The 25,559-nt window shown below is 43.4% G+C and overlaps 1 protein-coding gene across 1 annotated transcript in view; it reads left to right on the top strand.

The window, feature by feature from the left end:
* LOC124788962 (dual oxidase) overlaps positions 1 to 25,559 on the top strand; it is a 549,428-nt gene that overhangs the window by 468,991 nt on the left and 54,878 nt on the right. The window contains exons 10-12 of the mRNA XM_047256252.1: positions 9,264 to 9,465; positions 14,235 to 14,546; positions 17,498 to 17,635. Coding sequence (XP_047112208.1) covers positions 9,264 to 9,465; positions 14,235 to 14,546; positions 17,498 to 17,635 — 652 coding nt within the window. The remainder of the gene's footprint in view (positions 1 to 9,263; positions 9,466 to 14,234; positions 14,547 to 17,497; positions 17,636 to 25,559) is intronic.

Genomic DNA, 25,559 nt, shown 5'->3' with positions numbered 1-25,559 from the left:
AGTCTTACACTTTTTTTTAGATACTTGCCCCCTACAGAATCGGGATCATTCAGTGGTAAGATTCCTTCTCTCACTTGTAGATATAGGTAGATTCCAATTAATGTCTCATTACTTGCCTGTAAGGGGTCACTCCCACTTCCATCTGACAGACAATTTGGATTAATAAAGAAGATAATCAGGAAATCCGACAGAGTTCACACTTTAAAACAATATGTAGAAATTTTTTTTTCAGCACATACTCTAAGATGTATACTGTTACTTCGGTGAACGCAAGTGACATTTCTGACTTCAAAGTCTGCTGGCCTTCCTACTATAACCAGACATGCCTGTCTTTAGAAAGTGTTTCTGAAGATGTACCTAAGGATAGAAAAATCATATTCAGCATCGTATCATTTATATCTTTTGAGTGCCATTTAGGAAATCCAGGTGCTTGCCAGCAGTCCGAAATATCCAACTGTCTTTGCGACCATCATATCCACAAGGACGTGTACCGATTAATGCAAAGAAACTTGAAGACATTAGGAAAGTAATGAAGTATGTTGCAGAAGCTGTTGCTTTGGAATGGCCAACAACCTCGGAGGACACTGAGTAAAATATTACTACGATATTTAAATAAACTGCACCACATCAAATAATGTTTAAAAAGTCCACCAAACACATTATACTCAACTGAAACCATTTATTTTTCTAATATGCTAGTTAAAATATGATGTCTGAATGATACCTGAAGTTTAATAAATAATTATCGTGTCTTATTCACTGGAAAAAGGCGTAAGTCCACCAAATAAATTGTGGGAGATACTACACTGTTTGCTTGAAAACACTTATCATTTTTATGCAGTCATTCCACAGTCCCCTATCTTTTAAAAAGCATTCCAGGTTAAAACTGTTAACAAATACTAATAAAAACAGTTTTATCTCATTATCGTGAAAGTAGCTCCAATTGACTTAACTCATTTTTTTACAACTGCCGATTCAATTTAATTCTAAACTGCAATCTTCCACTGACTATCTTTAAGACAATATTAAATTAATTAATTTATTAGATTAAGCGTCTCATCAGTGTTTTCGGTACTAATTATAAGTGTTGTTTGCAGTAATATTAACCCATTACTAATTTAGCTTACGTCTTTCAACATTATATTGAGAAGTATAATACATGTTACCCTCTCATAATAAAAGAGGTCGTTTGATACCATCTTATGTAATTTTTAATGCATGTAATTTTATTTACTTTTTTATCCCCTCATTGTAATACTTAAATCAGGAACCCCATCGTACACAGGCACTTGTAATTTGTACCAACAACATTGATGACAGCTTTGTATTAATCTATTTCATGCCATTTTGAGATGGCCAGTGTCCGAAACTGTCCAGGAAATGAATAAATTATTTTGTGGTCAAGACCGACTTACAATTAATTTACGAAGGCTATTGTTTTAACCTCCGATCGGTCGCGGAATAAAAACCTCAGAGAAAACTCTGTGATGCTCTGCACAGAAATGTTGCATATTGTATCTAGTATGCCCGTCCATGGCGTCATAAGCACTTCTCAGTTCTGAGTGCACCGTGAGCACTTAATGTCTCCAGCCAAGTGTGAAGTGGCTGCTGAAAGGTTTCACCTGATTTCATGCAGCTCACACAACGTAGCTGTTATGCGTTTCCTTCTTCATGACAATTCTCGACCGCACACTGCAAGCGCGACGAAGACGATCCTGCGCCGTTTTCGACGGGAAGTGTATGATCACCCACCAAACAGCCCGGACATGGTGCCCTGAGATTTTCATCTCTTCGTTCACTTGAACAGTATAAGCCGCACCCCGTAGTATTAATTGATTTAATGCTGATTTCTCTTGCTATAGACTGGCTGGTAGGAAAATTAGGCATGAGACAGATACAAGTAACCAGTTTTGGAGGCGAACAAGGAACATGCGCCGGTAAGTAATGTTCTGGCAGTGAGCCTACAGGGCATGCCCTATGTGTCCTCCCACAATGCCCTACGATTTATTCCCTTCCAAGATATTCTAACAATAACGCAGAGGTTGTAATATGCGAACACTTTTGTTAGGCACAGTTAATTTATTCCACTTTTAATTCAAGTAACGCGTCCCTATTTATTCTGATTGCATTCACACAACAATTACAGTCACTCATCTGTCACGAACTTGTATGAGTTTACCGTTACCGATTCTTTGTTGTACGATCGTCACTTAATTATATAACAACTCCCCCGGTACGAAGATAATCCTAAACTTTAAAATTCTCACTTTGCTCACTCACATACACGTTCTACTCGTTTGATGGCTGTGAGACGATTCTCTATATTCTTTCCACAGAATGCTTCATTCTTTTTGGGCGATTGTGGAAGCGCGGTCAATCGAGATCTGTTCTGCTGCCATGCCCCGGCACTAACGACTCACATCTTCGCGCCAAACCATCTCCTAGTGCCATCACCAAGCGAAAAAAGTGGTCCAACTAAAACATTCATATTTCTTTACCTACTACACGAATATGTAATAAGAATGGGGGTTCCCATTTTAAAAAATCGCGTTGATATCCGTTTGACCTCTGGCAGCGCCATCTAGCGGGTCAACCATAGCGCCATCTGGTTTCCCCCTTCAAGCTAGACCAGTTTCGTTCTTTGTAGTTTTTTCGTTTGACTCTTATTTCGTGAGATATTTGGCCCGGTCATGATCGATGGACCACCCTGTATAAGCAGAGAGTAGATTATTGGGGAATCATCGAACATACATGTCGCAAATTGGAAAATCCACTGACGTAAGAGACTTTGACAAAGGGCAGATTGTTATGGCCCAACACCTGGAAACAAGCAATCGCGTACGGTGAACCTGATCGGAAGCTCGCTTGCCGCTGCCAGGAGCACCTGTGGAAAGTGGTTCAAGGACGGTGAAACGAGTAGGCGACAAGGAGTTGGGCATCCTCACCTCATCATAGGACATAGATGTCTGAAGCTTCCCCCTCTCTAAAGCATGTCTGGTTTGAGAATCTCTGTCTGAGCATGATGTAATCCAGTTGCGATCTTCCAGTGTCTATGGGTCTTTCCGAAATATACCTCCTCCTCTATGATTATTGAACAGCATATTAGCTCTTACCATCTAAAATTTATTGGAGAACTCATTTTGTCTTTCTTCTCTCTCATCCTACTGTCTAGACCATATTCTCCAGTAACCCTCTTTTCTATTCCTTCCCCTACGACCACCTTCTAATCCCCCATGATTATACTCATCTCCATTTAGGTGCTGAAATACTAGTTCAACATCGTCATTTACTTTCTCTATCTCTTCGTCTTCAGCTTGCCACTATATCTACTAGGGCTATTCGGAAAGTAAGGTCCGATCGGGCGCAAAATGGAAACCGTACTGAAAATCCGATAAAACATTGCACATATGTATTGGGCGGCGTTTCTAATATGCCCGACGATTTTATCACGTCACTGTTTACAGTTCTGAACGCACAGCGAACACGTAAAGATATGTAGGAAATAGCGTCTCTCGCCAAGCATGAGGGCCTGGCAAGAGAGTCCGCTTGAAGTCACGCAGCAGCCCACATAATATAACTTCATGCATTTCCTTCGTCATGACAACTCTCGGCCGGACTCCACAGGGGCAATGAAAATGCTGCTACAGTATTTTTTGTAAATTTGTGGTAAGATCTTAAGGGACCAAACTGCTGAGGTCATTGGCCCCTAAGCTTACGCACTATTTAATCTAATTTAAACTAACTTACGCTAAGAACAGCACACACACACACACCCATGCCCCAGCGAGGAGTCGAACCTCCGACGGGGCGGAACCGCGCGGACCGTGACAAGGCGCCCTAGACCGCGCGGCTACCCCGCACGGCGTTCCTGCAGCGGTCTCGATGGGAAGTGTCTGATGACCCACAATACAGGCCGTAATGGGCTCCCTCTTAGTTTCATCTCTGCTCACATGAACCGCTGGCACAGATAACGAGCCATAGACCAGCACAGAGAACTGGTGGAAAGCACAGGCGCCTTACTTCTATGACGACGGTATTGGAAATTTGGTACAACGGTACGACAAATTTCTAAGTCGTAGCAGAGACTATGTAGAAATGTAGCTGATAGGTGTAGCTGACTGTTCCAAATAAAACGTTTTTGATTTTCACTGTGGTTTCCATTTCGCGACCAATCGGAACTTACTTTCCAAATAGTGCTTGTAAATTGAGCTTTCGTATTTCCCTTTTCAGAATTTCTAACTTTCCTACTACGTTAACATTTCTGGCATTCCATGTGCCAGGTCGTAGAATGTTACCTTTCCGTTGATTATTCCATCCTTTTCTCATTGTCATCTCCCCCTAGGCAGTCCCCTCCCGAATGAGAGTCTAATTGGGAATCTTTTGCCAATGGAGACATCATCATGGCACTTTTTCAATTGCAGATCATTTGTCCTGAGGATACACATTATTTGTCTTTAAAGTAGTAATTTACATTGCCTTATGCATCCTCATGCCGTTGATCATTGATGATTCTTCCGAGCTTTGTGGCTGTTTCCCACCCCAAGGGCAAGAGAGTGCCCTGAACATCTGTCCGCTCCTCTTTGAAAAGGCCGTTGGAGGAACTAAAGTGATTTCTTATGCCGGACTTCACCCGCCATTGCTAATGACTTTTATTCATAATTTAAGCAACGGGTTCGAAGAATCTGAGAGTGGCTCTATGAGCCCTCCGCCTAACACTTAAGAATGTATTGTAATCACGTAGAGGTGTGCCTTTAGCGAGAAGATCCACTTGCAATCCGTTACACGCTCACGTTTGGTGCCGAAAGGGTGGCCTATCTAGCAGGCGTTCGCTCTATCGAAGTCCTGTAGTGCCATTGGATGACATTTCTGAAACAGCGCTCATCCTCAGTTAGTTTCTGAAAACACCATCTACGATCACATGAAGTTTGTCAGTTCATTATGTACTGGTGAGGAAAGCGCCCTCTTACTGCTCCTGCGCTTCCTAAAAGACGCCAGTTGGATCTGTTGTGATTAACTGCCCTGCCATTCCCACACCTATGACTTAACAAACCACTGTACGGCACCCCACGATGGAGCTAAAATTCACCGAAAGTAGTCATCCAATGAAATATCATTCACAACTGAAGTGGATTTACAATGGAACCCTTTGTTCTGCGAGTAATCCTTACCAGAAATTGGGGCAGACTACACATAATTGTGCTGAGACAACCAGGGAAGATGAAATTGCCAATGGCAAGAGCCCTAAAAGGATATAAAGTTGACTAATGAGGTTTAAAATAAGTAAAATATAGTACTGAGGTGCTGAAGCCGTTGAATATCGGTAACGTATCATAGACCCACTCTGAGACTATTTTTCAACAGTTCATCTCAAACAGTACGTGCTAAAAGTGGACACATAAATCCTGCGGCGCGAGCTCTGCTTGCTGTTATTTCACCACGATGCCGTATCTCCCTCTGTAGGAGGAAGTCAGCACAATATTTTCGTAGTTTGGAGGGGAAATTTGGTGGTAAGTTTCGTGAAAAGACCTCGCCGCAACGAAAACGGTCTTTTTTTTTTTTTTTTTTTTTTTTTTTTTTTTTTTTTTTTTTTTTTTTTTTTTTTTTTTTTTTTTTTTTTAATGACTGTCCCCCGACAAGCTTTCATATTCATTTTACCCTCTCTCCTGTATTGCGATAACGCAAAACGAATTGCCATTCTTTGAACTTTTTCGATGTACTCCGTCAATCTTATCTCGTAAAGATCCCATAGCGCGCAGCCATTTCCTAGAAGAGGATGCACAAGCGTAACGTATGCGGTCTCTTTAGTAGATCTGCTCCACCTTCTGCCAAAAAAGCGCTGTCTTTGGTTCGCCTTCCCCACAAAACGCAAAATTTACTATGTGATGGTTCCACTTTACGTTGTTCACAATTGTATTCCCTGTGTATTTAGTTGAATACCTGACAGTATTCAAGAAGATAAATGTTGCTGAATTCGTCCACCCACTGCTCGCAGACCATTTGCCGTCTACATCTGCACTCCGCAAGCCACTTTCGGCGTGTGGTGGAGGGTACTTTGTGCACCCTTTCCTGTTCCAGTCGCGAATAGATAGCGGGAAGAGAGTTGCCAGTAAGCCTCCGTGTGGGCTCGAATCTCTCTTTATCTTCATGGTATTTTCGAGAGATCCACGAAGAAGAAAGCAGTATGTTTGTTAACTCTTCTGTTGACGTGTGCTCTTTGAACTTTAACAATAGCCTGTATCGTGATGCAGAACGATTTTCTTGTAGCATCTGCCACAGCAATTGCTCGATCATCTCTGTGACTTTTTCCGAAACGCACTACTATATGTTGTGGCCTAGCCTCTGTAGCATCGTTGGATGGCGTTTCCGGGCAAGACTTCCTATCCTCTGTATAGCCCCCCCCCCCCCTCCCTACAACCTCACGAAATTTGACAGTGTCGTTTTGTTACGCTCAGTATGCTTTCTACTACCTCTTCATTTTGTTCTTTATCCATACCCTTCGTTTTTAACATTCGTTTGTAGAACTGCTTTTCAGATTGCAGTTCATAGGGAGTCATGATTTCTTCACATCTCAGGATCAACTGATCTCTTCCTTTATTTGAGTTTTTTCACATATTTCTTTTTCCCCCGGTTCAGTTCAGCATCTACTCTGGAGTTATTGGATCTATCCATCTAATTTTAATATTTTACTATAGCACCACAATTCGACATCTTCTGTTCTCTTCTTGTCTCAAGAGTTTTTCGTCCACATTTCACGTTTGTAAAATACCTCTGAAAAGATTTCCTAACACTTAATTTTATATTCAATGTTAACAAATTTTCCTTTTATTACTATTGCCAGTCCGCATTTTGTATCCTCTCTACTTCGGCCATTCTCAGTTATTTTGATGCATAAATAGCAAAACGCATTGACTGCTACTGTTGCCTCACTTCCCTATTTAATCCTACCAGCATTCCAGTACCCGTGTTTTGCTGTTGTTGTTATTGTTGTTGTTCATTTTCAGTTCTCCTTGCGAGGGACTGTGCATTCCGTTCAATTGGTCTTCCAAGTCCTTTGTATGGACATAGGCAAACCTCAAAATTTTTATTTCTTGTCCTTCAACTTTAAATCCTACTCCATATTTTTCTTTGGATTCCCTTACTGCTTGCTCAATGTACAGATTGAACAACAGCGGGAGCAGCCTGCAACCCTCGCTCCCTTCTCAACCACCGCTTTCCTTTCACGCCCTTCGCTTCTTATAACTGCTATCTGGTTACTGTACAAGTTGCAAATAACCCGTCGCTCCCTGCATTTTACCCTTTCTATCTTCGGGACTTCGAAGAGTGTTTTCCAATCAACATTGTTAAAAGCTTTGTCTAGGTCTACAAATCACTTTCCTCAGACTATCTTCAAAGATAAGTCTTCGGGTCTTATGGCCTCGCATGTCCCTACATTTCTCTGGAAAAGGACATGGGCGGAAATAGTTGCAATACATGTGTGATTTACTTATTGACTTTTTTCTGTTTAGTTTTAAGTTTCGGATTAACATCAACAAGCCCACGACCACCCAAGCATTATAAGGCGAAATTAAACGAAATATCTCTACATTTATACACTCCTGGAAATGGAAAAAAGAACACATTGACACCGGTGTGTCAGACCCACCATACTTGCTCCGGACACTGCGAGAGGGCTGTACAAGCAATGATCACACGCACGGCACAGCGGACACACCAGGAACCGCGGTGTTGGCCGTCGAATGGCGCTAGCTGCGCAGCATTTGTGCACCGCCGCCGTCAGTGTCAGCCAGTTTGCCGTGGCATACGGAGCTCCATCGCAGTCTTTAACACTGGTAGCATGCCGCGACAGTGTGGACGTGAACCGTATGTGCAGTTGACGGACTTTGAGCGAGGGCGTATAGTGGGCATGCGGGAGGCCGGGTGGACGTACCGCCGAATTGCTCAACACGTGGGGCGTGAGGTCTCCACAGTACATCGATGTTGTCGCCAGTGGTCGGCGGAAGGTGCACGTGCCCGTCGACCTGGGACCGGACCGCAGCGACGCACGGATGCACGCCAAGACCGTAGGATCCTACGCAGTGCCGTAGGGGACCGCACCGCCACTTCCCAGCAAATTAGGGACACTGTTGCTCCTGGGGTATCGGCGAGGACCATTCGCAACCGTCTCCATGAAGCTGGGGTACGGTCCCGCACACCGTTAGGCCGTCTTCCGCTCACGCCCCAACATCGTGCAGCCCGCCTCCAGTGGTGTCGCGACAGGCGTGAATGGAGGGACGAATGGAGACGTGTCGTCTTCAGCGATGAGAGTCGCTTCTGCCTTGGTGCCAATGATGGTCGTATGCGTGTTTGGCGCCGTGCAGGTGAGCGCCACAATCAGTACTGCATACGACCGAGGCACACAGGGCCAACACCCGGCATCATGGTGTGGGGAGCGATCTCCTACACTGGCCGTACACCACTGGTGATCGTCGAGGGGCACTGAATAGTGCACGGTACATCCAAACCGTCATCGAACCCATCGTTCTACCATTCCTAGACCGGCAAGGGAACTTGCTGTTCCAACAGGACAATGCACGTCCGCATGTATCCCGTGCCACCCAACGTGCTCTAGAAGGTGTAAGTCAACTACCCTGGCCAACAAGATCTCCGGATCTGTCCCCCATTGAGCATGTTTGGGACTGGATGAAGCGTCGTCTCACGCGGTCTGCACGTCCAGCACGAACGCTGGTCCAACTGAGGCGCCAGGTGGAAATGGCATGGCAAGCCGTTCCACAGGACTACATCCAGCATCTGTACGATCGTCTCCATGGGAGAATAGCAGCCTGCATTGCTGCGAAAGGTGGATATACACTGTACTAGTGCCGACATTGTGCATGCTCTGTTGCCTGTGTCTATGTGCCTGTGGCTCTGTCAGTGTGATCATGTGATGTATCTGACCCCAGGAATGTGTCAATAAAGTTTCCCCTTCCTGGGACAATGAATTCACGGTGTTCTTATTTCAATTTCCAGGAGTGTATAAAACCGCTATTAAAAATTTTACAAGAGTGCCAATAAAGCTGTGAAGGTCATTTACCGTATGTGTTGCTCACTACATAATTCTCAAACGTCTACATTAAAAATCAGTAAATATTACCATGCTTTGCTACAGAAAGCCCTGTTTCGTTTAAGATTCACATCTTGCGCTCTTATTGTAACAATCATTTGTACTGGACACGAGTTAGTCGCTGTGTCGTGGTTGTAATGCTATCGTGCTGGTGGCGGTGCAGCATTTTCAGCGAGGAGGAGATCGCGGAGATCCGTCGCGTGCGGCTGTACGACGTGATCGTGAACAGCACCGACGTGGGTCCCGACGACATCCAGCGGAACGTCTTCTTCTGGACGGCCAGTGATCCCTGCCCGCAGCCCGTGCAGCTCAACGCCAGCCTGCTCGAGCCCTGCAAGTACCTCAAGGGACACGACTACTTCGAGGTGTGCCACAGACTACATTTTTTTTTTTGTCGTCAGTCTACTGACTGGTTTGATGCGGCCCGCCACGAATTCCTTTCCTGTGCTAACCTCTTCATCTCAGAGTAGCAATTATTTGCTTGACGTATTCCAATCTCTGTCTTCCTCTACAGTTTTTGCCCTCTACAGCTCCCTCTAGTACCATGGAAGTCATTCCGTCATGTCTTAGCAGATGTCCTATCATCCTGTCCCTTCTCCTTATCAGTGTTTTCCACATATTCCTTTCCTCTCCGATTCTGCGTAGAACCTCCTCATTCCTTACCTTATCAGTCCACCTAATTTTCAACATTCGTCTATAGCACCACATCTCAAATGCTTCGATTCTCTTCTGTTCCGGTTTTCCCACAGTCCATGTTTCACTACCATACAATGCTGTACTCCAGACGTACATCCTCAGAAATTTCTTCCTCAAATTAAGGCCGGTATTTGATGTTAGTAGACTTCTCTTGGCCAGAAATGCCTTTTTTGCCATAGCGGGTCTGCTTTTGATGTCCTCCTTACTCCGTCCGTCATTGGTTATTTTACTGCCTAGGTAGCAGAATTCCTTAACTTCATTGACTTCGTGACCATCAATCCTGATGTTAAGTTTCTCGCTGTTCTCATTTCTACTAATTCTCATTACCTTCGTCTTTCTCCGATTTACTCTCAAACCATACTGTGTACTCATTAGACTGTTCATTCCGTTCAGCAGAACATTTAATTCTTCTTCACTTTCACTCAGGATAGCGATGTCATCAGCGAATCGTATCATTGATATCCTTTCACCTTGTATTTTAATTCCACTCCTGAACCTTTCTTTTATTTCCATCATTGCTTCCTCGATGTACAGATTGAAGAGTAGGGGCGAAAGGCTACAGCCTTGTCTTACACCCTTCTTAATACGAGCACTTCGATCTTGATCGTCCACTCTTATTATTCCCTCTTGGTTGTTGTACATATTGTATATGACCCGTGTCTCGCTATAGCTTACCCCTACTTTTTTTTCAGAATCTCGAACAGCTTGCACCATTTTATATTGTCGAACGCTTTTTCCAGGTCGACAAATCCTATGAAAGTGTCTTGATTTTTCTTTAGCCTTGCTTCCATTATTAGCCGTAACGTCAGAATTGCCTCTCTCGTCCCTTTACTTTTCCTAAAGCCAAACTGATCGTCACCTAGTGCATTCCCAATTTTCTTTTCCATTCTTCTGTATATTATTCTTGTAAGCAGCTTCGATGCATGAGCTGTTAAGCTGATTGTGCGATAATTCTCGCACTTGTCAGCTCTTGCCGTCTTCGGAATTGTGTGGATGATGCTTTTCCGAAAGTCAGATGGTATGTCGCCAGACTCATATATTCTACACACCAACGTGAATAGTCGTTTTGTTGTCACTTCCCCCCAATGATTTTAGAAATTCTGATGGAATGTTATCTATCCCTTCTGCCTTATTTGACGGTAAGTCCTCCAAAGCTCTTTTAAATTCCGATTCTAATACTGGGTCCCCTATCTCTTCTAAATCGACTCCTATTAGTTCTTCTATCACATCAGACAAATCTTCACCCTCGTAGAGGCTTTCAATGTATTCTTTCCACCTATCTGCTCTCTCCTCTGCATTTGACAGTGGAATTCCCGTTACACTCTTAATGTTACCACCGTTGCTTTTAGTGTCACCAAAGCTTGTTTTGACTTTCCTGTATGCTGAGTCTGTCCTTCCGACAATCATATCTTTTTCGATGTCTTCACATTTTTCCTGCAGCCATTTCGTCTTAGCTTCCCTGCACTTCCTATTTATTTCATTCCTCAGCGACTTGTATTTCTGTATTCCTGATTTTCCCGGAACATGTTTGTACTTCCTCCTTTCATCAATCAACCGAAGTATTTCTTCTGTTACCCATGGTTTCTTCGCAGCTACCTTCTTTGTACCTATGTTTTCCTTCCCAACTTCTGTGATGGCCCTTTTTAGAGACGTCCATTCCTCTTCAACTGTACTACCTACTGCGCTATTCCTTATTTTTGTATCTATAGCGTTAGAGAACTTTAAACGTATCTCGTCATCCCTTAGTACTTCCGTATCCCACTTCTTTGCGTATTGGTTCTTCCTGACTAATGTCTTGAACTTCAGCCTACTCTTCATCACTACTATATTGTGATCTGAGTCTATATCTGCTCCTGGGTACGCGTTACAATCCAGTATCCGATTTCGGAATCTCTGTCTGACCATGATGTAATCTAATTGAAATCTTCCCGTATCTCCCGGCCTTTTCCAAGTATACCTCCTCCTCTTGTGATTCTTGAACAGGGTATTCGCTATTACCAGCTGTAACTTGTTACAGAACTCAATTAGTCTTTTTCCTCTTTCATTCCTTGTCCCAACCCCATATTCTCCTGTAACCTTTTGTTCTACTCCTTCCCCTACAACTGCATTCCAGTCGCCCATGACTGTTAGATTTTCGTCCCCCTTTACATACTGCATTACCCTTTCAATATCCTCATACATTTTCTCTATCTGTTCACCTTCAGCTTGCGACGTCGGCATGTATACCTGAACTATCGTTGTCGGTGTTGGTCTGCTGTCGACTTGTATTTTTTAGAATGCGTCATTCAAGTGATTTTCAGCAGCCAGGTAATCTTTGTCTGAACCATTTTCGAGTAACGTCGTAATTAAGCGACTCTTGCAGATACCAGAATTACGTGGGGCATCGTTTACGTCTGGAGTTGTACGATTCTACCAGCAGGCCAAACAATGACCTAAGTACAACAAAGCCCCTTTTGTACTCTGCCAGGAGACGCTAGCGTGGTCTCACACAAGTGTACGGCAACTCCATGTCCTTCACAGAGTCCACTCGTCGTCTACCCCATCCTGTCTGGTAACAACACCAAACAGGAACAACACTAATGCCACCTGGTGACCGTTCTACCTGTCTCTGAGAAGTGCAACTCTAAATCATTTACATATCCGCCAGTGGAGCGTATTTGTACAAAGTTAATTTGACATCTGACCATGTCTTCTGGATGCTTCATTTTTTTTCAGGATGTGTATATCCCACGTGCATTATTTGATGAAAAATAACATCGAAACCTTTAATTACAAAAACAGTTATGTTGTCTACGCAAGCGGTAGTCATCAAGGACCTCAAACGAAAAATACGCTAGAAATCAAACATCGGAATGTGCTGAATCTGTACTTCGACTCTCGTGCAATACTTGTTACACATTAACTAACAGCCCCTCCTTGTTTATCATGTTGCTTCTTCATAATACACCGATTATGCTTTTCAATAATAGATCATTCGTGGTGATCTGATGCAAAGATTTTAATAGTAATAAAATACAAAAAGTAAGCTCAGGCTTCAGTTAAGGCGCTTTTATTGTATTTATTTCTTCGCTCCATACTATTGACATGTAAACTTCTGCCAAGCGATTTTTATCGAAGATAACCAAACATATTCTTTTAATGCGAATAAAGTACAAATTTTAAATTTTTAAGAGAAGGGTTCTTTTGAGTATGTTGGCGAGATGAGTTTCCTGGTGGTTTACATTAAAACAAAGTAATAGTCTATTTATATCGTCTGAGAAAAGTGAAGATCATGGCTGTTTATTTTATTCAAAAGGCCTGCAAGGGGCAGTCAAATGAAAACCGAACTCCCGTCACAACGGAACCACGGTGCGGTTCCATTCAAACGTTGTCCCCACACGAGTTAATACATTTGTCCACTGGGAGACGAGGCGATCAATCCCTGTTTCGTGGGACGCGGTCGGCCGCTGACGAATCCACAACCGCACTCTTGCACTTCCTCGTCCGACTGAAACTGACGTCCACTCATGCCTCTCTTCAGGTCGCAAAAGATGTAAAAATGACGCTGTGAAGCATCCGAGCTGCACAGAGGATATTCCGACGTTTTGACTTTATGGCGTGTCGTTGTTTGTGCGAAATGTCTTCAAAGCGCCACACATTGATTGTGGTTCGACGATCGAGGGACTAGGCGAGCAGAAGGACCTTGCCGTCTAAGAATATCATCATCGTGATCTTATTGGAACATGAATGATTAGCTCTGGATTTCTTTGGCGGGGAAGTTTCCACAATCTGCTTTGCCCTTTGCTCTCGGACTGTTGGAATACTGTCGGACGGAATCATCTAGTTGCACGTTAACGCCCTCCCAACACCGCTAATCGGGCGAAATCTCCACTTCAGCGATTTGGTTGGGAAACAGTGCAACATCCTTCGTGCAGCTCAAGTCTTTCATCATGTGATTTTCACATCTTTGGCGACCTGAAGAAAGACGTGTTCGGATGTCGGTTTCAGTCGATCGAGGAAGTGCAAGAGCGGGTGCAGTTGTGGATCGCTCAGCGGCCGACCGCGTTCTATGAAACAGAAATTTATCGTATCATCTCGCAGTGGGCATATTGACTTAACGCATGTGGTGATTACTTTTGAAGGAACCGTTCCAGGGTCCCACTGAGTCGAATGTTCGGCATTATTTGACCACCCCCTCATATGTGGTCGATTAATTTGTATTTGGAGTTCTGACGTTATGCGACGAGTTCAGATGTAAGAGGGTACGTAGAGATAGTTTGGATCTTAAGTCAGTGTTATTAGAATGAAGTCAGGGTATGAGGACAGGGAGATGCGGGGACAGATGTAGTGGTCTGCCAATAGCCAATTTTCGTTTGGAGAAGACAATAGTGTATTAACACTGTCTTTGAAATTTTATTGGAGGTTGTAGCCAGCGCTTAACTTTCAACCTGTTCCGCAGGGCAGTGAGGTCCCGTACATCTACGCGTGCCTGTTCCTGGGCTTCGTGCCCATCTTGTGCGCTGGCTGCGGCTATGGGGTGATCAAGCTCCAGAACAGGAGGAGGCGGCGTCTGCGCATGCGCCAGGAGGAGCTGAAGCAGCGCTGCGTGGACAAGATGGCGGTCCGCGAGTGGCTGCACGCCAACCACCGCCGTCTGGTGAAGGTGCGCTTCGGCCCAGAGGCAGCCATGCACACAGTCGACAGGAAGGGCGAAAAGCTGCGCACCGTGTGCTTCAAGGGCTACGATGCGCTCACCGTCGAGGAATCGCAGGTAAGATACATCTCTGTGGACAGGCACTTAATGCACGATGTAAATGTCTTTTCTGGGCTTCAGAAATTTGATATTTGTGCGCTTTTGCAGCTCTAATATCGTTTCAAACTCCAAATTCCCCGTCAACCTCTATACAACAAGTCATTCCATTGTTCTCATTCCTTCAGTTTACAAGAGCCATTTCACAAAATGTATACAATGTCTGTTGGCATCACTGACTGACTGACTGGCTGACTAAAGTGCCTCTTGGAGGTCTTCTTACTTTAGCTGTTGCCAAGTTACATTTCTTCCAAGGGGAGACCAGTTTCTTGATACAGTCACTGTAGAATATCTGGCTTTGTTGATGGAGCGACAACCCCACTTCGGCTTGCACAGTTTCATTTCTATCAAACTGAAGTCCTCGAAGGTATTCTTTCAGTTTCGGAAACAGATGAAAATCGGATGGGGTCAAATCGGGACTGTATGGGGGATGATTGACGAGAGTGAACCCAAGGCGTTGGACTGTCGCAAATGCCGCAGCGCTCATGTATCGTCTGGCTCTGTAATGCTGAAGGAGAGAGTGCTCCATGTGTGGACGAACTCTTTGAATTCGAAAGTCGATTACAGCACGCTGTTTCTCATGCACTGACATAGTTACGTTACACACCGCCACGTTACACGCTACGAATGTATAGACATGAAGAATAAAGATGTAGAACGTTAATAAAGTTTGTTTTCACAAGCTGCGACATTGTCGCGAATAAAATAGTGACCCGTATATGCAATAAGTTTCCTTTACTTTACGTCTACGGTCACAAACTTTTTGTTAACAATTACCGGTTTCGGTCTATAATGACCATCATCAGATCTGCAGCAAAAAATATGAAAAAAAACATAAATACACTCGCAGATTGTCTACAGCTTAAAAACAATACATAGACCATAATGAAAATTACTACTGACAATATCTGCATGTGTGCGCTTTAAGTATGAAGAGGCATACCTGTTTCATAAAAACAAAGTCCTAATGTACTGCAGCAATAGTGGCATCGTCAAATGTTAAATGCAGAATCAGCACAAGCATCGTCAAATATATACAAATAACATCATATGCACGAGTCATGTTGTCAGTACCACTACAGTTCAAAACAAGCTGCCGTACAGTAGCCACAAGACGTTTGTGTTGTAAGTTCACCAGACAAGCGCACACATGTATATATTGTCAGTAGTACTTTTCATTACGGTCTATGTATTGTTATTAAGCTGTAGACAATGTGCGAGTGTATTTATGTTTTTTTCCCCATGTTTTGCTGCAGATATGGTGATGGTCAATATAGACCGAAACCGGTAATCTGTTAACAAAACGTTTGTGACCATAGACGTAAAGCAAAGGAAACTTAAAGTTTGTTATATTTAAGAAGTTCTCTCTTTCAAATTCTGAAGGTAGCAGGGGTAAAATACAGGGAGCGAAAGGCTATTTACAATTTGTATAGAAACCAGATCGCAGTTGTAAGAGTCGATGGGCATGAAAGGGAAGCAGTGGTTGGGAAGGGAGTGAGACAGGGTTGTAGCCTATCCCCGATGTTATTCAATCTCTATATTGAGCAAGCAGTAAAGGAAACAAAAGAAAAGTTCGGAGTAGGAATTAAAATCCATGGAGAAGAAATAAAAACTTTGAGGTTCGTCGATGACATTGTAATTCTGTCAGAGACAGCAAAGGATCTGGAAGAGCAGCTCAAAGGAATGAACAGTGTCTTGAAAGGAGGATATAACATGAATATCAACAAAAGCAAAACGAGTATAATGGAATGTAGTAGAATTAAATTGGGTCAGTCGATGTGGCCGAGCGGTTCTAGGCGGTTCAGTCCGGAACCACGCGACTGCTACGGCCGCAGGTTCGAATCCTGTCTCGGGCATGGATGTGTATGATGTCCTTAGCTTATTTAGGTTTAAGTAGTTCTAAGTTCTTGGGACTGATGACCTCAGATGTTAAGTCCCATAGTGCTCAGAGCCAATTAAATCGTGTGATGCTGCGAGAATTAGATTAGGAAATGAGACGCTTAAAGTAGTAAATGAGTTTTGCTATTTGGGGAGCAAAACAAAAGATTATGGTCGAAGCAGAGAGGATATAAAATGTAGACTGGCAATGGCAAGGAAAGCGTTTCTGAAGAAGAGAGATTTGTTAACATTTAGATTAGATTTAAGTGTCAGGAAGTCGTTTCTGAAAGTATTTGTATGGAGTGTAGCCATGTATGGAAGTGAAACGTGGACGATAAATAGTTTAGACAAGAAGAGAACAGAAGCTTTCGAAATGTGGTGCTACAGAAGAAAGCTGAAGATTAGATGGATAGATCAAATAACTAATGAGGAGGTATTGAATAGAACTGGAGAGAAGAGAAATTTGTGACACAACTTGACTAGGAGAAGGGATCGGTTGGTATGGCATATTCTGAGGCATCAAGGGATCACCAATTTAGTACTGGAGGGCAGCGTGGACGGTAAAAATCGTAGAGGGAGACCAAGAGATGAATACACTAAACAGATTCAGAAGGATGTAGGTTGCAGTAGGTATTGGGAGATGAAGAAGCTTGCACAGGATAGTGTAGCGTGGAGAGCTGCATCAAACCAGTCTCTGGACTGAAGACCACACACACAAGAGTTTTCACATAAAATTTTTGAAGACATTACTTTTCAGCACACAGTGGTGCGTAGACATGAAGAATAAAGATGTAGCATTGAAGAGCTGTGAACAGAGATTATAAAATAAACAGATATACAGGTAAACAAAAATTAGAGCGCATTGTTTATTAGACGATCCTGATGCGTAAGTATTCACGCCGCTCTCGTCCTTGCTGTACCGCTCAGTATCTTTGAAAACGACGAGGAGGAGAAACTAGTTAGGACTTTACACGTACAATAAAATAATTTAATTATTAGGAGAGCAGAAAGTACTGTGACTGCCCTCATTGCAGGCGTGCGGCAGCGGCGGGAAGCGGCCGCTGGTGCTGGTGCGCGTCCCTCACGACCACGACCTGGTGCTCGAGTTCGACACGCTCGCTGCGCGCAGAAAGTTCGTTTCGAAACTCGAGGCCTTCCTCGGCTCACACAAGGTAAGCGCTGCTCGCTTCTGCTCCCAGCAAACGTTCCTAATAAAATCGCTTTCTCGAGTCCACTTTCCACAGTTTAACAGAAAACACATATAGGGTGTTTCAAAAAGGACTTTACAACTTTAAAAATTCATATAAATTTATTGAAAGACGATATAGAACTGGATTTAATGATATTTCGTAGGGAAACACATCAAGGTTTTTTTTTTTTATGTGAGACTGAAGCTGTTGTACGTGGCTTCCGTTGCTTTTCCATCCGAAGTCAATTCTTCCCAAACTCGCTGTAGCTTTGCAAGTGTAACTTGCTCAGAAGCAGGCACCGGAGGTACAAACACGATATCCTTAGGTTTAAGCAGTTCTAAGTTCTAGGGGACTGATGACCTCAGAAGTTAAGTCAAATAGTGCTCAGAGCCATTTGAACCACGATATCCTTGACGAGTCCCCGTAAAAAATCGAATGGTATCAGGTCTAGCTAGCACGCTCTGGTCCAGGCACCTTAACGCAACTGCCGCTAGCGCTCCTTCGGTGCGATTCGGCACTAGCGAACTACGCGAGACAAAACTTAATGTATTTTCCTACAAAGTGACACTACAGTCACCTCTGTAGGTACTATGAATTAATTTATATGGATTTTCAAAGTCGTAACGTCTGTTTTGAAACATCCTATATACCCTACTGGCTGAATGTTATTTATATTTAACCAAGTAAACCCCATATGCGAAAATGAAAACGCTTCCTTTTTAAACTATTTAACGTAAGTTTATATTCTAGAATGAAATTTTCACTCTACAGCGGAGTGTGCGCTGATATGAAACTTCCTGGCAGATTAAAACTGTGTGCCGGACCGAGACTCGAACTCGGGACCTTTGCCTTTCGCGGGCAAGTGCTCTACCGACTGAGCTACCCAAGCACGACTCGCGCCCCGTCCTCACTGGCAGAAGTAAAGTTGTGAGGACGGGGCGTGAGTCGTGCTTGGGTAGCTCAGTCGGTAGAGCACTTGCCCGCGAAAGGCAAAGGTCCCGAGTTCGAGTCTCGGTCCGGCACACAGTTTTAATCTGCCAGGAAGTTTCATAAGTTTATATTAATGATGTGTTTCAGCGTGATCAGCCGAGTTGTCTCCACGTTATGCACAATATTTCGATGACCGACCCAACCATCTTCTTCAGCTGCTGCAAGTTCTGCTCCTACGTCTATGTTTACTTTGTTATTTTACGGTGTCTATTCCTTCAGACATGCTTGGATGTTAGAAGTAATAGACATTGTTGACGATCTGCAACTGTGTTAATATTACGATGATGTCAAAATATTTCGCAATTTGCGAATAAATTCCGTAATATTAATATAGCTGCAGATCATCATCAATGTATGTGCCTAGACGGGTAAAACGAAGATAATAGTACAAACGTTGAACACACATGATTGCTTGACACTTCAAACAGTGAACAGTTTTTTTTTTTAAATACAGGTGTTAAAACTATTAAAATGAAACTGAATGACATATCTAGTGGCCCGATGTAGATGTATTTGTTCAGGATGCTTATAAACCCATACAACAGGTTTCGCGACTTTTCAGCTGCATCTTCCGGTGCAGATATAAACACTATATCACAGGCTACAAAATGTCACAGTGTAACAATTGTAGCAACTAGGTAAAGATTTCAGCACTCCTCAATTGATAAAAAAACCGTCGTCACACGATGAAAAAACCACCGTCAATCATGAAACTCATGTCTGTGCTAAGTCGCGATCAGTACACATTCCGGCCGGCCTGGGTGACCGAGCGGTTCTAGGCGCTACAGTCTGGAACCGCGCGACCGCTACGGTCGCAGGTTCGAATCCTGCCTCGGGCATGGATGTGTGTGATGTCCGTAGGTTCGTTAGGTTTAAGTAGTTCTAAATTCTAGGGGACTGATGACCTCAGAAGTTAAGTCCCATAGTGCTCAGAGCCATTTGAACCAAGTACACATTCCGATAAAAATACGCTCTTGTCGGACTATGTCAAGCAACAAAATGCCCCTCATAGATGCCCTTCAGGCCGCCGGAAGCATATTTTAATCGGATGTGTACAGTTCTCGACTAAACACAGACTCGACTTTCATCACTGACGATGCTCTTTTTATCCTTTGACGATGGTTTTTTATCAATCGAGGAGTGCTGAAATATTTACCTAGCCACGTCAACTACTACATTGCGGCATTCTGTAACCTGTGACACAGTTTTTATATTTGCACCAGAAGATGCCACTCAAAAGTTGCGAAACCGGTTTTGTGGGTTTATTAGTGACGTGGACAAATACATCTACAGTGGACCATTGGACATTTCATACTATTTCATTTTAATAGTTTTAACATCTGTATTTTCAAAAACTGTCACTATATGAAGTGTCAAGTAGTCATGTATAACTATTTTAGCTGTGGTTGCCACAGTTTTAAAATTATCTGTAATGTTGAACATGTCTGCCTCGCTAACTCTGTTGCGGAAATTCAAGCAACGTTGCGAGCAATAGGGGCGTGGACAGTGTTGCACATGGAGGTCTGGATCGATCGACGAAGCGTGCACAGATGACCGAGATAGCTAAGGCGACCGCTAGCGATAAGCGGCAAATCTAGGCTCGATTCGCGGGCCGGCACAAATTTTCGTGTGTCACACTCCCATAGCTAATTCAGCTGATATCAGAGGAGTTCGCAATTGTTGAATAATTTCGTGTTTATTAGGTTTCCAAACATCTTTATTTCGAGAGACTCCATTATTACGGTGTACCAGTAAGTTGGCGCTTGCACCACGATACTGATCTCGTCGTGTTTCATTTCATGATTGTACTCGAGGCAGCGCTATGCGACAGCTGATTTGCCTGATTGTTTCAGTAGTATGTGTAGCATCTCTTCTCGACTGTTCTCACAGTCTGCCCCACGTAAGACAAGCTGCATTCGCTTAGAATGAGATGTACACCCAGGTTTCTGAGTCCTAGATCGTCTTTAACATTAGCTGTCGGAACAGTGTTCGTAGTTGGTGTAATTCTTCTACGAGGCTCTCCTCATCTGAAAACGTTCGAGATCTATGGACCAGAGTCTTTAGCACCAGATGTCTTTGTGACGGATGTAAATTTAGTGTGAGAGACGGATGATGAGGGCTCGCGGCGTTGAGGCAGAGGTCAGTGTGAGCAGCTTTTCTATATATGCTGTGATCCAGGGATCCGTCCTTTCTTCTTTTAACCAACATGTCGAGGAAAAGGTATCAATGGGTGAAGACCGCGTCGGGAATCGAACCCGGATATAAATAGCTGGGTGAGGTCAACAATAATTCACAAGTTTTATTAGAGTCCAGTGAGTGAGTGCACATAACAGCAAACTCGCAGCATCTGAAGGAGACGGCTTATCGGTCGTCGAAATATTCTGCAGAAAATAGAACTAACTCGTAGAGCAGATGGCAGCGCACCATTAATCAACTTTTCCGAGGAACCTTAAGAGATCACACCCATTTGCTCAGATAAAGCTGTCACTATTCGCTGTAAGAGAATCAGCCTATGTCATCGATTCCTCTTTGCAGACTTACTTTTAAGCGTTTTCATTACGATATTCTTCGATGGAGTGGATTGAATAGCCCAATGGAAAGTCCTTTAATTCAGTCTCGAATTCCAATACACTACCTACAAGAATTTAACATTCCCTTTTCAGGATTGTTGAATATATCTTGGGGTACTGGACTCTTATCTGTACTAATTTTACATCTCATTGACATGGTTGTACAAGTTTTTTGGGTCTCGCTTTTATGCTTATGCATTTTACTATTTTTTGAGAAAAGAGAAATATTAGTAACGACAAAGGAAATCCTCCTTGTTAATTTGCTGCACAAGGCTAAAGATGGAGATGGATCCAGTCTAATTAATACCGCTTCTCTCCTCCTACCCCTTTAATATATATACAGGGTGTCCCAGCTATCTTGTCCACCCAAAATATCTCTGGAACAATAACAGCTGTTGGAAAACGACTTTCACCGGTATCAATGTAGGGCTGGGGCCCATGAATGTACATATTTGGAAACATTCTAAAACGAAAGCATATGTGTTTTTTAACACAAACTTATGTCTTTTTAAATGGACCTCCTATATTTTTTCTTCAGCAATCCATAGCATGTCAAAGCACATACACAATGGCGTTGATTGCATCGCAATATTCCCATTCCATCCCGAGATATTGAGACGCGAAGTTGACGCTTGAAACACCCGACATGCGCTTCTAGCGCACGTCCTGAGGCTCAGGCGTGAACCCCATGCTGCCCGTAATCGCGATGTGATTGACAAGTAAGTGTCCCTCTTGATAAGTATGGAGGTGTGATTATACATGTCAATCACATCGCGATTACGGGCAGCATGGGGTTCACGCCTGAGCCTCAGGACGTGCGCTAGCAGCGCATGTCGGGTGTTTCAAACGTCAATTTCGCGTCTCAATATCTCGGGATGTAATGGGAATATTGCGATGCATTCAACGCCATTGTGTATGTGCTTTGTCATGCTATGGACTGCTGAAGAAAAAAATATATATAAAGGCGTTTATATATAAAGGTGTTTGTATATTATATATATATATATATATATATATATATATATATATATATATATATATATATATATATATATATATAAAGGTGTTTATTTTAACTTGAGGCAACTAAATATCTCGAAAACGACACATCGCACCAAAAAAAAATGTTTTAGCTGAAAGGATACTATTATTAAAATGGACATCTGTCTATGTTACAACTGGTCACCATCTCTCCTGCGTGGGGAGGGGGCGGGAGGAGTCAACTTCATATTTTTAAACGGAGACTCCCATTTTTATTGCGTATTCTGGTTCTTGGCCAACAAGTACGTACAGTTTACTTGAACCATTGTTTTCCATTCGTGGTAGATGGCGCTGTAATTGACGAATGTCTCGTTTGCAAACTCGATTGTACAGTACAATATGTTTAGCCATTTCAGTGGTCGCTTAAAAACTACCTTTATCGTGATCCAGGAACAATGGGGTGGATGTAATGGTTTTCTGATCCCACCACGATGCTTTATCTTGGTGAGTCCCCTTTCCTCTCACCACTGGGGTGCTTGGTATCAGTGAGTCCCCTTGCCTCTTGTCATTTGGTTGCTTTATTTCTGTGAGTCCTCTTGTCTCTCACTATTTAGGTGCCTGATTTCAGTGGGTTCTTTTGCCGCTCACAGTCAGGATGTTTGATTTCGATGAGTATCCATGGCAGGTGTGCCTGTCACCACCACTTCATGGACATTTTAGCTTATGACAATGGTTGTGCTTTGTATTCCTCCGGTAGCCATGTAGAGTTTCGGTGACTGGATGGAGATACACTACGAATTCAATCACCCTGATGGCGGACTTCGATTGTGGCCACCGAAATCAAGCATTCCAGTGGTTTGAGGAGTCACCACAGCCAAACCCGTAGGGAACAAGAGACTATGTTACCATATAAGTAGCTTGTTTGCCAGAAATTACATTGTCTAGCCGTTCTATTTGTACAGTACAATAACATTTGCGACACTCATGTAACGTATGAATATCAATTTCAAACGTTAGAACACAAAGATTTCCATTTGCATCGTAAATGAAATGTAGGCTCACACGAGTCGGTTCTTAATTGCAAATACTAGGCAAACTTGATATTTGTCGATTACAGCGCCATTTCCCACTAATGTCAAACAATGGTTTGAGTGAATCGCACGTATTTTTCGGCGTAGAACCTGAATATACATTAAAAATGGCGTTTCCATTTGAAAATACAACACTGACCTGGCCCTCAAGGAAAGGGTGGCTGTGAGGTAGCCAGTGGCACCACAGACAGATGTCCGCTTTACTAATATTAACTTTTCACATCGAAAATTGTTTTCTTACAAAAATGGTTCAAATGGCTCTGAGCACTATGGGACTTAACTTCTGAGGTAATCAGTCCCCTAGAACTTAGAACTATTTAAACGTAACTAACCTAAGGACATCACAGACATCCATGCCCGAGGCAGGATTCGAACCTGCGACCGTAGCGCTCGCGCGGCTCCATACTGTAGCGCCTAGAACCGCTTGGCCACTCCGGCCGGCTGTTTTCTTACAAATTGTATTTTTGTCTGTAAGTGTATTTGTGTGTATGTGTGTGTGTGTGTGTGTGTGTGTGTGTGTGTATGTGTGTGTGTGTGTGTGTGTGTGTGTGTGGAAACGGAACGTGCTGTTGATGTGTAGTTTTCACAGAATAGGTAGTCAGGGGCTTGTATTGTTAGCCAATCAACAGATTATAATAATACTTAGAAAGTTTGTTCTGTGTGCAAACACACACTTTCTCAAATGGAAAAGTGTCTATGGACACTAACAAACTAAAAGTTGGGTAAATTAGAATGTCAGTGGTACTTGTTGCAGTTTTTAGTGCACGTCGTTTACGAGATATCGTATTTTGTAAAGTTCCTACACTGACACTTATACAACACCTGTGATAGTACACGCTAAAGAACAACCCAAGTGGATACACTAGTTGTGTGAATTCTGACCAGCAGCCAGACAATTGACCATCACAGGTTGGGTTCAAAATGAGCACTGTCACGGTCTAAGGCGCTGCAGTCATGGACTGTGCGGCTGGTCCCAGCGGAGGTTCGAGTCCACCCTCGGGCATGGGTGTGTGTGTTTGTCCTTAGGATAATTTAGGTTAAGTAGTGTGTAAGCTTAGGGACTGATGACCTTAGCAGTTAAGTCCCATAAGGCTTCACACACATTTGAACATTTTGAGCACTGTCAGGGGCAGTACATGCTTCCAGTCTGGTGTGGAACGACTGCTGCACATGTGCTAGCATTTCAGCTTCCCCACACAAAAAAGTCACAGGCGTCAAATCTGGGGAATGGGACAGCCGCCATACAGGTCCTCTGGGTCCAGTCCAAGGATTCTGAAACAAATCGTGAAGACATGCTGAAGTACTCTATGCACTATGGGCTAGACAGCCATCATGTTGGTACCACAGGTTCCTCCTAGTCTTCTGAGGAACATCTTCTAGCACCTATGGAAGATGGTCTGTTAGGGGCTACGATACTTGTGCCCATTCAGTGTTCTGTCTATGAAAAACGGGCCTGTGAGCTGATGTTGCACTGTCCCACACCACACGTTTACAATGCATGGTCGCTGATGTTTCAGCTGACAAACCCAACGGGGATTGCCAGCAGACCTGTCCATGATTGGTAAACGTGGCTTCATCACTGAACAAGCTGCATGGTACATCTCGGGTATCCTGTCCAGAAGTTAACATTATTCTCATAATGGTTCCCACTCAGCTCTTGATGGAGAGAGATGTGATGGAGATGGAGCCTATGTCGATAGGGAATGTGTAGGACACTTGTCTGACTCCTGCCACTTCCTCTTGCGATTGCACAGAGGCTAACGTGTAGATCAACTGCAACAGTAGCAAGGACATTAATCCCCCCTCTTCTGTTGTCGCTTGCTTCCCTCTGTTACATTGGCTAGGTTTTAGACTACCACATTCGCGTAACTCGTTGAAGAGGTTGACAAATAACTGCCGAGACATTTGACTTCTATTAGGATATCTTTCTTCTTACACTTTCCAAACAAAATGAGCATGTCGGCTTTTTCTGCATTGTTGAATCCCATCATTCACTCACAACATACTGCTTGTACCGTTACTCCCTAACCGACTAGCAAGTCGCAATGCACTCAAGGAACACACGCGCACACTGTAAGCCAACATAACAACATCATACCCAACTCCTAAGGAGGTTGAATGGCATAAACTAGTGTTGCTGTGCAGTGGAAACTTTGCACTGTACGATATCTCGTAAACGACTCGCACTAGACTCCTGCAACAAACGCAACTGACATTCTAATTTACCCTACTTTCAGTTTGTTGATATCAACAGGCATCATCGCATTTAGGAAA

The sequence above is a fragment of the Schistocerca piceifrons genome, chromosome 3 (genome assembly GCF_021461385.2).
Source record: "Schistocerca piceifrons isolate TAMUIC-IGC-003096 chromosome 3, iqSchPice1.1, whole genome shotgun sequence".
In the NCBI taxonomy this organism is placed as follows: domain Eukaryota; kingdom Metazoa; phylum Arthropoda; class Insecta; order Orthoptera; family Acrididae; genus Schistocerca; species Schistocerca piceifrons.
Note: the sequence above shows the minus strand (reverse complement) of the source record. Positions and strands in the feature narration are given on the sequence as shown.